This window comes from Macaca nemestrina, chromosome 4 (genome assembly GCF_043159975.1).
Source record: "Macaca nemestrina isolate mMacNem1 chromosome 4, mMacNem.hap1, whole genome shotgun sequence".
Classification (NCBI taxonomy): domain Eukaryota; kingdom Metazoa; phylum Chordata; class Mammalia; order Primates; family Cercopithecidae; genus Macaca; species Macaca nemestrina.
The window spans coordinates 2,149,743-2,163,002 of record NC_092128.1 but is presented as its reverse complement, the minus strand read 5'-3'; the positions used below and the strand labels follow the sequence as shown (position 1 = coordinate 2,163,002).

Below are 13,260 nucleotides of genomic sequence, written 5' to 3'. Positions count from 1 at the left end.
ATTCTGATGGGTGTGTAGTGGTATTTTATTGTGATTGGAATTTGTATTTCCTGGATTACTAATGATGATGGGTGTTTTTCAGGAGCATACTGGTCACTCACATGGCTCTTCTTCAAGAGTCTGCTCAAATCTTCCACTTTTTTAAGTGGGTTGTCTCTTGGCAATATGGATATCCTTTTCCCGTCCAAGGCTGTCCCCATAACCCTGGAGCTACATCCTGTGCTGTCTCTCACTCGAGGCACCATTCCAGCACTTTTCCCTGTTGCATTATCAGGTTTCTCTCTCACATGGGATCATCAGCACACATGCTGCTGACTTTCCGGGTTGACAAGAGGCTCTCCCATCGCCTGCCGCCGCCCTTTGTGGCTATCCGCTTGTTATGTGTCGCCTCACTCCTCCTGCACTCCTACACCCCTCATGAGACACCAGTGTGGTGCTGAGGGGAAAGTTGTGAAAAGGGCAAAAGCAAAACAAGGTCTTGCTGGGTGTCCTGCCCGCTGGGTCTTCACCCCCTGTGTCTCCTGGGCTTTGCGGCTCTATCGCGACAGAAGGCAGCCTGCAGTAAGTGGATGAGCCACGTAGACACACCCCACCCAGAGCCCTGCACGTTATTCGCCTCCTGGCAGGGCAGAATGCTTTTGTCACATAGAGAAGTCAGTTTCAGTGAGGCACCAAACAGCCTCCTGGGTCCCTCATTAAAGGTGATGTGTGATCAGATGGATTCTGTTTTTTTAAAAAAAGGAAAAACAGCTATAAAATACATTGTGGAGACAACAGGAGAAATCTGAAAATAAGTTCTGTGTTAGACAAAGTTTTTGATAGAAAAAAGGATTGGGGTAGGGGAGAAAGAGGGAGGAATGGACTAGAGACAGCCAAGAAGAAACTTTTGTGAGTGACGGCTGTGTTCTGTGTCTTGATTGGTGTGACCGGTCCAGACTTATTGTACTGCCCTCTTTAAATGGATAACTAAGCCTTCCCTTCTGCCTGCAGTTCTTCTCATAGTAAGAAGGGAAGCCTTAATCAAAATGAGAGTTGACTTAGGATCAGAAATATATCGTTGTTCTATTTGGGGGATATTGCAGGCATGGAAAGTCTCAAAAGCATCTTTAAGGAGATGATATGCACTGTTAAAGAGATTCGTATCTGAGTTTAATTAAATGCAGCTTATTGGTACAATTCATGGATTATCATACTTCTTATAGTGTTTTGTAATCTTTAATTTTTCGTGTTCATTTCTCCACTGTCCATTTTTCTTGTCTGTGAACTTTGCCAGCATACCGTTTGGCATATAATGAGAATTCTTTTTAAAACTGTCTGAATGACTGAATGTTAGTTGGATATTTCCCTGTCTATCTGTAAAATGTCCCTATTTTCAGAGATAATCTTGTACTGGAATAATTTCTTAACCATTGTCACTGAGAGTAACTTGGGGAAACTGGTGACGTTTTGCCATCCAGGCAGTGTGTGAATACTTTCGTTTTTACAGGTTGCTGCAAAACTGTAATGATGACAGTTTGAATGTTGCGCTTCCAATGAGAATGCTTGAAGTATTTTCGTCTGAGGATACTTACTTGCCTGTTTTACAAGATGCTAGCTATGTGGTGTCAGTGATTGAACAGATTTTGCACTACATGATTCACAATGGTAAGTAGCAGGCAGGGTCAGAACTGTGGCTCAGCCTCCCGATGAGGAGTAAGCAGAGGCCAGCCTGCTGCTGTGAGCCTGTGCACTCAGTCTCAGTGTCAGAGCGGCACTGGTGTCCCAGACGCCTTGCGCTCCATCCACAGGTGCCCACCAGAGTCCCAGATTCCAGCATCTGTCCTTGGCTCCACCCACTCTGAAAATTCAGAAACATGCTACTCTCTTTGCCTTTTTCTTTTGCTTGGAAATGAGCAAAACTGACGTATACTTTCGTTAATTGTTCCGTCATCCAAGATTTGTGTCTGCAGTGCAGCTACCGGTCCTTCACCTGAGCAGGAAGGGCTCTTACCGCCTTGTGGTCATTCTGAGTGAATGGGAAAGATAGTGCCACCAATGTATGAGTTGAACATCACTCCAAGAGCCTTATGAAAAAGTAAATTTTGTTAAATGATTTTTCTTCCCAGAATGATGTCATCTCACATTAGTTCAGTAGAAGAGAATAGGATATTTAGTTTGAATTTTCTAACTCAGTGCTAAAGTTTTAATACATTGATAATGCTCCTAAAATGACTACATTGTAGAAGCTATAATGAACTATGTCTGAGACCCGTGAGGACACATTAGTGACACTTTTTGGAGAAAAGGTATGAAATAAACATGATTTTTAAGCTTTTATGAAATGAGCAGTATAAATCCTAAAACAAACTTTCGGTTCCAACATCCTCATAGGTAGAAACGCAAGCACTTCAGGACTCCTGGACTTGAGAAATATTTGTCAGCATTAAAAATGTGTGCGAGACTAGTTGTGAAGGGAGGTCTAGAAAGCTATGGCTACAGATAGAATTATAAGTAGCTGTGCTTTATGTTCACTTGAAGTCATAGTCTAGGATACATCTAGCAGACTTGAAATCTGGACCACTTGGTCCTCTGTTAAAACTACAGAAAGTAAATTCATATTTATTTCAACCCTTCTGCTTGGCATATTACTATTTTTTAGACTCCTTAGTTTGTTGAAAACTTAGGGAAACAGTATTCTGAGTTAATTAAAAGTAAACTGAAAGTTGTAGAATTTGATCTTTTAAAAACTGATAATTAAAAGTGGTTCATTGTGTTAGTTGACATATATACCGTTTTAAGACTAAGCATTTGAGAATTTGTACTTGTTTTCTAAAATTGTAAGGAAGATAGTTAAGAAATAGGCATTATTTGAAATGTGTCCCAATAGAAGAAATACTTTAAAATCTTACACAGAAACTGCTGCTTCTAGCATCTTCTCTGGTACAGCAGTTGTTTTACTTCCTAACAGTCTATAAAATTTTAGCCTTTTTTAATTATAGTATAATTATTTCTATTGTTATTGCACGTTATGTGCCGTGAAGCTTTTTAACCTTTGCGACAGAACCTTTGTCATGTTGTCCGTCTGTTCAGTATGTGCAGTGTTAGTTACGTTACATTGTTAGTTACGTTACATTGTTAGTTACGTTAGTCACTTTTTAAAAAAAAGTCTCGATGTATTTTTTAAAATTCTCGATATATTTTTATCTTTTTAGTTTCATAGCAAAAGAGCTTTCAAGCTTTCATATTGAGTTTCACTAGTTATCAGTATACACTGCGTTTGACGGGGTAGTTACAAAGTGAGTCTAATGATGAAGTCCCGAGTATGCATTGTTTAGTGATCTTCACTCAAATATGAGGCTGTGTAGGACTGTTTCAAAAACAGCCCACGCAGATGGATTGTTTTTAATGTGCTACCAAGTATGCTTGTATATGATGAGATACTCGAGAATTGCACTTGAACGTTGTTCTTATTCTATAAAAATGGAGTAAGTGATTCTGAAAAAATATATTATTTGGATCACTCTTGATACCCAGAGTTTATGTTCACTGCCCCCCACCCAGAGTTCCTATCAAAAGCATAGGCTGGAAATTTTAAGAGGTTCTGAAAGTTGTTTCAGTTTACGTATAAGTTACCTTTAAACTGTTAACTTCTTCAGTTCCCAGATTGTGGTCTCCAAATACATCATCTCCTCTAAAAGGAGCTTAAGAGTTCCTGGAGAAAAGGCTGATTGCAGGGTGGGGCGCAGGACTACCAGTGACCCTGGGGCTCAGGAGCCTCCTAAAGCCCACCCCAGGGCCCCAGGTGGAGCAGCGTGAGGTCGGGACTACAGTGGAATGAAACGTACCAATGTGTTCAACTCTATGAGTTCAACATGGTGTTTAAAAAATGCACAAATCAGGGACAAATTATAAAATCACAGTATTTGGTCCTTATTCAGTTCCTGATGCAAGCAAACTAGTTAAACAGAATTGCTAACATGAGACAGTTGGACACTTGAACACTGACTAGATATTTGTGGTATTAAGGAACTCCTCTTCATTTATTTTAGCTGTGATAATGGTTTTAAAAATAGTCTCTTAATGATATACTAAAATAATTACATCTTAGACTTCCTTCCAAATGAGTGTATACAGGTGAAATGAGCTTGGCTGTAGTTGACAGTTGCTGGTACATGAGATTTATATACCTTTCAGCTGCCTATATATTTGTTTGGTTTTCCTTACTAACATGTTAAAGAACTAACTTAAGTTTGGACCTGTAGAGATTGTAAAAAGCATTTAAAAATTGGCAAGTTTTTTCCCTTATTACAGGAAAATATGTAAAAAATTTTAAATATGTGTTTTTCCTTGTAGGGTATTATAGGTCTCTCTATTTGTTGATTAACAGCAAGCTTCCATCAAGTATTGAATATTCTGATTTATCTCGAGTTCCTATAGCAAAAATTTTGCTAGAGAATGTTCTAAAACCATTGCACTTTATTTACAACTCCTGTCCGGAAGGTGCGAGGTGAGACTGGAATAGATTTCTTGATTTTGTCATTTCACAAGATCTATATCTGATTGTAACTTTTACGTAGGATGTGATTTTCAATATAGACTTGAAAGTCAGATTTTTACTTTGTTAGTGTTGGTTTAGTTTATAGGAAAGTGTACTTTTTATTTCTGGCCTGTAGCCTAATATAAATTTGTGATTCTCATAACATGGCTGTTTTCCTGCTTTTCTAAGTAACTGTCAAAAATTAACGAAAACATGGTGGTTATCTTAATAGAGAAGACATTAAGTTTACTTTAGGTTGATCTAGTTGATATTAAAATGGTTAACTTGGCTAATTTAGAAGAGTAGTTTATCTTTTTAGAAGGGTATTTTGAAAGGTTATTTTAATCAGGGTTTGGGTGGACAGTATAATTTGATTTTATAGAAAGCTTCTATTTTTCTTTTTCAGGCAACAAGTTTTTACAGCCTTCACAGAGGAGTTTCTGGCAGCACCTTTTACAGATCAGATTTTTCATTTCATCATTCCGGCGCTAGCAGATGCACAGACCGTTTTCCCTTATGAGCCCTTTCTGAATGCACTGTTGTTAATAGAGAGTAGATGTTCAAGAAAGAGTGGTGGAGCGCCCTGGCTTTTCTATTTCGTTTTAACTGTTGGCGAAAATTATTTGGGTATGAAATGCAAGATCTTTTTTACCTGAACACGCATATGGGTAGCATTGGCAGATGAGTCAAGAGAAGGCCGTGTGGTGGCGGGTGTTATGGAAAGGTGGGCCTCTCCTGGAAGAGTGTATTTGCTGAAGGGCTGCGGTATGGGCAGCGTTCCTGGGGAGACTGTCCAGATACAGTGGAAAAGACTGACATACATATATGTCTTATGGGGCCACACAGATTATTTTAATAGAGTTAATGGAGTTAAATGGGAAAGCACTTCTGTGAGGCCGTTTCCCTACCTCTGCTAAACTTCCAGTGTGCCTCTTCTAGAATAACATCTTCCTGTAGTATGTTTGAAAACATACATACATACATGCATGAATTATTCATGAAAGAAATTTAGGAAAACCCGAAAACCAAACTTTTTTGGGGCCGGGGCGGAGGGGAGACGGAGTCTCGCTCTGTCGCCAGGCTGGAGTGCAGTGGCTCCATCTCAGCTCACTACAACCTCCGCCTCCCGGGTTCAAGTGATTCTCCTGCCTCGGCCTCCTGAATAGCTGGGACTACAGGCGCATGCCATCACACTCAGCTAATTTTTGTATTTTTAGTAGAGATGGGGTTTCACTATGTTGGCCAGGATGGTCTCAATCTCTTGACCTCATTATCTGCCCACCTCAGCCTTCCAAAGTGCTGGGATTACAGGCTTGAGCCACTGCGCCCAGCCCAAACTGTTTTTCTTACTCTCTCACTCAACACTGAAAAATTCTGTGAGCAGAAATGTGGGTGTGGTTTTTTTTCCCACACACCAAGCAGTTCTGCAGTGGACACCAACTAGGTATTCTACAGTTCAGTTCAATTCTGATGCCGTCCACCCAGAGATAATGTCAAATCCCATCATCTGAGGGCTTAGTCTTGCAAGACTACACCCACTTCAGAGGCCGATTACAAGTAGTAGGTTGTCACCTATACTTGTGACCAACCTGCAAAAATGGGGGCTCCTCAGCCCCTCCTTGGGTTTGGTAATTGACTAGGACAGCTCACGGAACTCGGGAAGCTGAGGCGTGCAGGAATGCCAAGCTTCCGTGCCTTCTCCACGCACTGCACGCTCTCAGCACCTCCCTGTGTCCAGCTCCTTGTGTCTTCCTGTTGAGTTTTATGGTGCTGCTTCTCCAGCGTCCCTCCCCACAGACAGCCCCTTGGGAGTTGGTGCGTGGGGCTGAACGTTCCAACCCTCTGATCACTGCGTTTTTCTGGTGAAAAGCCCCATTCTGAGTCCCCTAGATGGCCTCATCGTAAGTCACTTCAGTGCATAAACTCAAGTATGATCACAAAGGGCTGGCTATGAATAACAAGAGACGCTTACCTTTCAGGAAATTCCAAGAGTTGTAGGTGCTTTCTGACATGAACGGGGACAAAATCTAAATATGTTTCCTATTATAACACAGTTAGAATTTTTAAAATAAGATCTGGTCAGAAATGCCTCTCTGCATGTGAGGAAAAATGGCGTCGTTTTCCATTTTAAAAAATAATGTTGAACTAAAATAGGTTTTCACTGATTGTTTTACCAAGGGGCCCTCTCTGAGGAAGGGCTGCTGGTGTATTTGCGGGTGCTGCACACCTTCCTCTCTCAGTTACCAGTCTCTCCTGCCAGCGCGAGCTGTCACGACTCAGCCAGCGACTCCGAGGAGGAGAGTGAAGAAGCCGACAAGCCCTCAAGCCCGGTAAGCCCCGTGCCCTGCATCTGGGGGGCTGCGATGCAAGCGGCCCCATGGGATCTTCTAACTTTCTGTCCACCTATAGTTTCAGTTACACGAGTCAGACCCGCAAGCAGCCTTTGCAGAGAAGCCCCTTCAGCCCCCCTACCACAGTTTGTAATGATTGGAAACAGTCTCTTCCACCGCTCTCTTAGTACATTTATAGAAGTGTAAATGGAGACACATAGCTTTGTGTTTGGTTTTTTAGGCAAAATAGGATTATACTGTATGTTAACTTAGTTATTAGGAAATATTTTCTAGAAGTGAAATTGTTGGGTCAAAAAGTTCCTTTTTACCCTATCCTGTGAACACCGGGTAGTGTCTTCCATTAATTCCTGCTAATTTTATAGGGGATAAATGTTATTTATTTTAAAATTACTTTAAAGTTCTTACCTCTTTTCTTCCTTACTATTGAGTTTACAGTATATTTTCAAGAGAGAAAAAACTTTATATATACAAGCATATATAATTTGTGTTTCACTTAAAGAATTTAACTGCCAGTGACTTTTTTTGGTCTTAAGCAATTGAAATGGCTTAAGGTGTGGCTATCATAAGTTATTTTTTCATTAAGGAGTTTTATATTGATTACTACTAAGTGTAATCACAAAATATACTTGAGAGGGTCTCGGCTTCCAGGTGAAGTAAATTTGTAGAATATTGTGAAGCGGGTGTGTCAGTGCAGTGCCGCACCTTCCTGGACAAAGAGCTTCACCAGCATCAAATGAAAGAGATCACAGCAGTAAGAAAAGGATCGAGAAGTAAGGTCAGGGCTTGATTTTTTTTTTTTTTTTTTAATAAAAAAAGATGAAGAAAGGAACAGATAATATTCACTGCCAGAGCTCATGGCTGAGGGGTGGGCTGATTACAAAGGGGTGAAGCCGCTTTTATAGTGGATAGTGGGTGCTGGAACTGTTGGATCTGTCCAAACTGTACACCAATAAGTTTTCATTTTTTTTTTTGTATGGTTATAAAAAGTGGGTTCTGTAGATGGAACGTAGATAAAATTTTTGTTTTTGGAAGAAAGTTATTAAATAGTTACCTCCCATAGAATTTGTGAAGTTAAACCCTTATTTATACACAGTGAATTTTGTATTCATGTGAAGATGAGGCTGTGGGCTTTCTCAGCGAGAGAGGACAGAGTTTTTCCCCGCTGTGGGTGTGCAGACACGACGAAGGCAGAGCGTGAGGACCCGGAAAGAGCCTGCGGGCTCTCTTGCTTGTGCTTACACTTTGAACATTTAAGAAGTGGGATCAGTTTCTTGATTTTTAAAATTATTTACAACTGTAGAAAATATTACTCTACTTTATATTCTTTTTTAAGGGTTTCAAGGTCTGTGTATTATATAACTTTATACTTAAATTTCCTTTTTTCGTTTATTCTCTTCATTCTTCCTTTGCCTTGGGGATTGTCCACATTTGGGCTGAGAACTAAAGACCCCGTTTTGAGCCGGGCACTCGTAGGGTTCACTCCAAGTCATTCTTTCTTTGCCAGGTCTCTTACGTGTATGTTGCTGTGTTGCCTTTTCTTTCCCACGGCACTTAATTATATAAAACCTAATGTGATTGTATGAGGTTTTTCCAAGGTCAGAGTTCTCCCTTGATAAGCTCTTTTGCCTTTAGGTTTCTGTGTCATCTGTTCACTTGTAGCTTATGTATAATTTATTTTGAAATTGTACACTACAAAAATAGTAGTGCTAGGATTACTCTCTCATTCTGACATACCTTTTATTAGGCTTTATGTTAAAGATTCATGTTTGACAGATGAATTTACTGCTTTTATCTATAAAGCAGTGTTTGGTAAGTTACTATAAATTACATAAATTGTATTCATCCAAGTTTCCAAACAGTACAGTCAGCAATATGCAATGTTATGTGTATATTCACATTCGTATATATATTCATATATACACATATATATGAAAAAAGTATATGTCTTTGGTTACTGCCCCAAATGAGTAAATTGCATAGATTGGCTTGGGTTTTATTCAGAGATTAAGATATAAAATAGATTTCTTTTGTATAGCCTTTGATTTTAAAAAGTTCTTTAATAGGCTGGGAGCAGTGGCTCCTACCTGTAATCTCAGCACTTTGGAAGGCTGAGGCGGCTGGATCACTTGAGGTTAGGAGTTCAAGACCAGCCTGACTAACATGGTGAAACCCTGTCTCTGCTAAAAATACAAAAATCAGCTGGGTGTGGAGGCAGGCGAGTCCCAGCTACTTGGGAAGCTGAGGTGGGAGAATTGTTTGAATCCGGGAGGTAGAGGTTGCAGTGAACCAAGATTGTGCCACTCAGTCCGGTCTGGGTGACAGAGCAAGACAGCCTCAAAAAAAAATTTTTTTTTAAATTTAATACTCTCACTTATTTTGGTTAAATGGTGATCTCAAATTAAAATGAAAATGCCATCAGATGATAATAGTTTCACTATGTATGCTTGTCTTAGTACAGCTTGATCTAAAAAAAAAAATAGGAAATGAAGTGTTTTTGAAATGTAAATACTGAAGCTACTGTTATCATGGGCAAAAACCGGGTATTCACAGTTTGTTACTGTGTTCGGCAAAATGGACGCCTGCTGTTGACTGGATCTCGAGAGGATTTCACACTAAGTTTATTGTGATGCGGATAATTTTGAGATGATGCCTATCTTTCTTTGCCTGAAGAAGAATGTGATTTCGTATACGTTTGTAGTGTAGAGGATGTTCCAGTTGAGCACATTTATGGAGACTGGTTGTTCTGGTGTGTTCTAGGAGGATGGCAGACTGTCAGTATCATACATAACAGAGGAATGTCTGAAGAAGCTGGACACAAAGCAGCAGACCAACACCCTGCTCAGCCTGGTGTGGAGGGACTCCGCAAGCGAGGAGGTCTTCACCACCATGGCCTCCGTCTGCCACACGCTGATGGTGCAGCACCGCATGATGGTGCCCAAAGTCAGGCAAGTATCCGTGGGCGTCTGTGCCGGGGGCGCCAGCCAGAGAACGTACCTTCCTCCCTGGGAATTGCTCTCCTCTTAAGTTTCATCTGCTCTTTTCTGGTAGAGCTTGATGTAGGATATTCTGCTGTCCAAGCGTTTCATAAAAAATCGTTCGTGATTTTCTTTTCTAAACCAACAAATACTGAGACCTTTTTCTGGCCTGTGAGGCTCTGAAGTACCCCATGTGTAATATTTTCTGTAGTACCTTACGAATGTGAGTTTATTCGCCCATTTGAAAGATTGGACTCATACCTGCATTAGTGAACCACTGTGTTACATATCTTTTTAGGCTTTTTTTCATAGTACTCGTGTTTTGTGAGGTATTTTTTGTTTTATTTTGTTTTGTTTTTCTTCAGACAGCATCTCACTCTGTTGCCCAGAGTGCAGTGGTGTGATCATAGCTCACTGCAGCCTTCACTTCCTGGGCTCAAGCGATCCTTTCACCCCAGCCTCCTGAGTAGCTGGGACCACAGGCGTGCACCACCACACCTGGCTAATTTTTTGTATTTTTTGTAGAGACAGGGCCTCACTATGTTCTCCAGGCTGTCTCAAACTCCAGGGCTCAAGCGATCTTTCTGCCTCAGCCTCCCAAAGTGCTGGGATTACAGGCATGAGCCACCACACCCAGCCTTCATAGTATCCTTTTAATTAGATTGTCCTTGACAATTTATCCCTAAAAATAAATTTTTGTTTTTCAGCCTTTGAAATAAACTTTTGGTTCAGACAAAACAAAATATGCAAGTTAAAAATATGGCCAATTTGTGCTTAGAAAATTGTGACAATAATCTTAAACTGTTTTCTTTCCCTCTATTTTGAGTGATATGTTAGTGGTTTCTTGAGAATTTAACAGGAAAATGCTCAATTGGATACAGTGTAAAATATATGTAGTAGTTCTGCTAGGACCCAAGGGACTGATGCTGCACAGGCAAAAGCTATCAGTAAGTAAGCAGGTCTGACATTAATTCATGTTACCCTACAGAATTCTCTTTGTTACAAAATGCCATCTCATCATATGAAGAGTGATTTCTGTTGGTTAGGAAAGCATTCTTTGAAATGAACTGTAAGTAAGGAACCCATCGGTTGAAATGGCCTTGTAAACACTAATGTAGCCAACTAATGAGGTGCTGTCTTCACTCACTGGTGTTTATTACCATCGGAGGAAGTGGATGTCAGTGAAACTGTGGCTCCTAGATTAGGTCATTAGCTCTTTGCAGGCTAATTGCATGAGAGCAGGATGTGAGATCTGAGGATCGTAGCAGCTGAACCAGGACACTTGCTTTTATTGTAGCAGACAGCCCATTGCTGTGGGTAGTAATTGCTGGATTGAAATGCATCACTGCCCTGGTCTGAGGTTTACTAGAGAACTGCTTCCAAAAGGTGTTTAATGGGTGAAGGAACTTTCTGTGTAGGCTTGATTTTATGAGTACAGCACCTATTTCCTCTAAGAAACTACTCTAGGAATTTTATTTATGGCTTAAACATATTAGGTTCTTGTATTTAGAGAGAGCAAATAGGCTTACTTTAACTGTTACAGATTTTAACTGCTTTCAATTTTGATTTTTTTTTTAAAGTATTTAAAAGATTAGTATGTTCCCAGGCTGATAACTCATTCTCGAGCCCTCACTGATTAATGTTAGTCCCTTTTATTTTCAGAGTTAGGATTTGCCATTTAATTTCTGTGTGACACTGATTGTCAGGGTATACAAATGAATGTGGAGACCTTTGTATCCTGACATGGAAAGATTTCCGAGACAGATGCATACATGAAAACAGGGAAGACACAGGACAGTATATAGAAGAACCAGCTTTTCCTGTAAGAAGGATGGAAAAAATGAGAATATATATTCATAATGCATAAAGAAACTTGGAAGCATATACAAGAAACTCATAAACATGAACACTTGTGTCTGAATATGCCGAGGAAGCTGGGGCTGGAGCAGACGTTCTCTTCTGAGTGCACTATCTTTATATCACTTTGAGTTTTGGATTAGGTGAATGACTTAATATTTTAAAATTGGTTAAATAATAAAAGAATTGCCAGCTCCTTTTTTGAGAGGAAATTTTAGATATATTATCATTGGACGTGGAAATTTGGATGTAACGTTTTTAATATCCACTATTTTAAAATATGAGTAAATATTCACTGGCTGTATTGTAAGGGGGCAAAAAATAAAGGCTCTACTCCAGTGTCAGATAACTAAAATAAGAAAGTAGGCTACCAAAGACAGCCTGTTAGAAAAGTGCTTGACTTTCATCCTGGCGTACTTGGGATTTTTAGTGGGTACTGTTTCAGTGTTTCATTGACTGCCTTTGTGACCCTACTTAGATGAAGCCTGTGGTGCCCACTCAGCCCCGCGGCATTCCTGGCCTTTGTGTGTATTTGACATTCCTCGTCCTTCCTTTTCCTGACCCTCTTTCACCCACTTCTTTCATAGACACCATATTCATGTGATTTCTCCTTTACTTGGGCTTCTCGGTTTCTTTTGTGGGTTCCTTTTTCTCCTCTTTTTCACTGTTTCCTAAACTTCTTTTCGTATTCAGTTTTTTAGGGTCGTTTGTTTATTTGCGGCAGTCTTGCCTTGTCGCCCAGGCTGGAGTGCAATGGTATGATCTCGGCTCACTGCAACCTCCACCTCCAGGGTTCAAGAGATTCTCCTACCTCAGCCTTCTGAGTAGCTGGGATTACAGACACCCACCACCACGCCCAGCTAATTTTTGTATTTTTAGTAGAGACGGGGTTTCACCATGTTGGCCAGGCTGGTCTCGAACTCCTGACTTCAGGTGATCGCCTGCCTCCGCTTCCCAAAGTGCTGGGATTACAAGCGTGAGCCACTGCGCCCAGCCTAGTTTTTTAGTTCTTTATTTGGTCCTCTGGGCAATCTCTTTCATACAAGTGGCTTCAGCTACATTCTAGTGACTCTCACATTTGGGTCTTTAGTTTAAGTAACTTTTTGGAGCTCCAGACACAAGTGCACCTGCTTAATAGGAGATGTCCCCGGGGACCTCTCTTCTGTCCCCTCCCAGGGTCTGAAGTTGAGTCCAACATCTCTCCCTCTTAAGAGTCTCCTTTTTCTGTCCCTATTTTGGTGAACAGGCTCATCATCTACTTGGTTGTCTGTATCTGCAACCTGAAGCTACAGTGTCCTGCACGGTAGCCACCAGTGACGTGTGTTTTAAAGTAAATTAAATAGAAGCACAGACTCAGATCCTCGGCTACCCAAGCCACATTTCAAGTGCCCAGTTGCCACATGTAGCCAGGGGCTGCCTTATCGGACAGCACAGATTAGAAAACACCCGCCCTCACAGAAGGTGCAGGTGGACAGTGCTGCCCAGGGTGTCGGCTCGGTATTCCCACCGTGGTGCTTGAGAGCTGTGTTCTCTATGTCGTGGTTTGCCAGTCTGACTTGTG

At 40.8% G+C, this 13,260-nt stretch overlaps 1 protein-coding gene across 2 annotated transcripts in view; it reads left to right on the top strand.

Annotated features, from left to right (window-relative positions):
• LOC105475009 (ubiquitin protein ligase E3C) overlaps positions 1–13,260 on the top strand; it is a 140,560-nt gene that overhangs the window by 43,837 nt on the left and 83,463 nt on the right. For both annotated transcript variants that reach the window (XM_071094173.1, XM_071094174.1), the window contains 5 exons: positions 1,487–1,644; positions 4,333–4,486; positions 4,923–5,143; positions 6,695–6,846; positions 9,625–9,812. In XM_071094173.1, the coding sequence (XP_070950274.1) occupies positions 1,487–1,644; positions 4,333–4,486; positions 4,923–5,143; positions 6,695–6,846; positions 9,625–9,812 (873 nt within the window). The remainder of the gene's footprint in view (positions 1–1,486; positions 1,645–4,332; positions 4,487–4,922; positions 5,144–6,694; positions 6,847–9,624; positions 9,813–13,260) is intronic.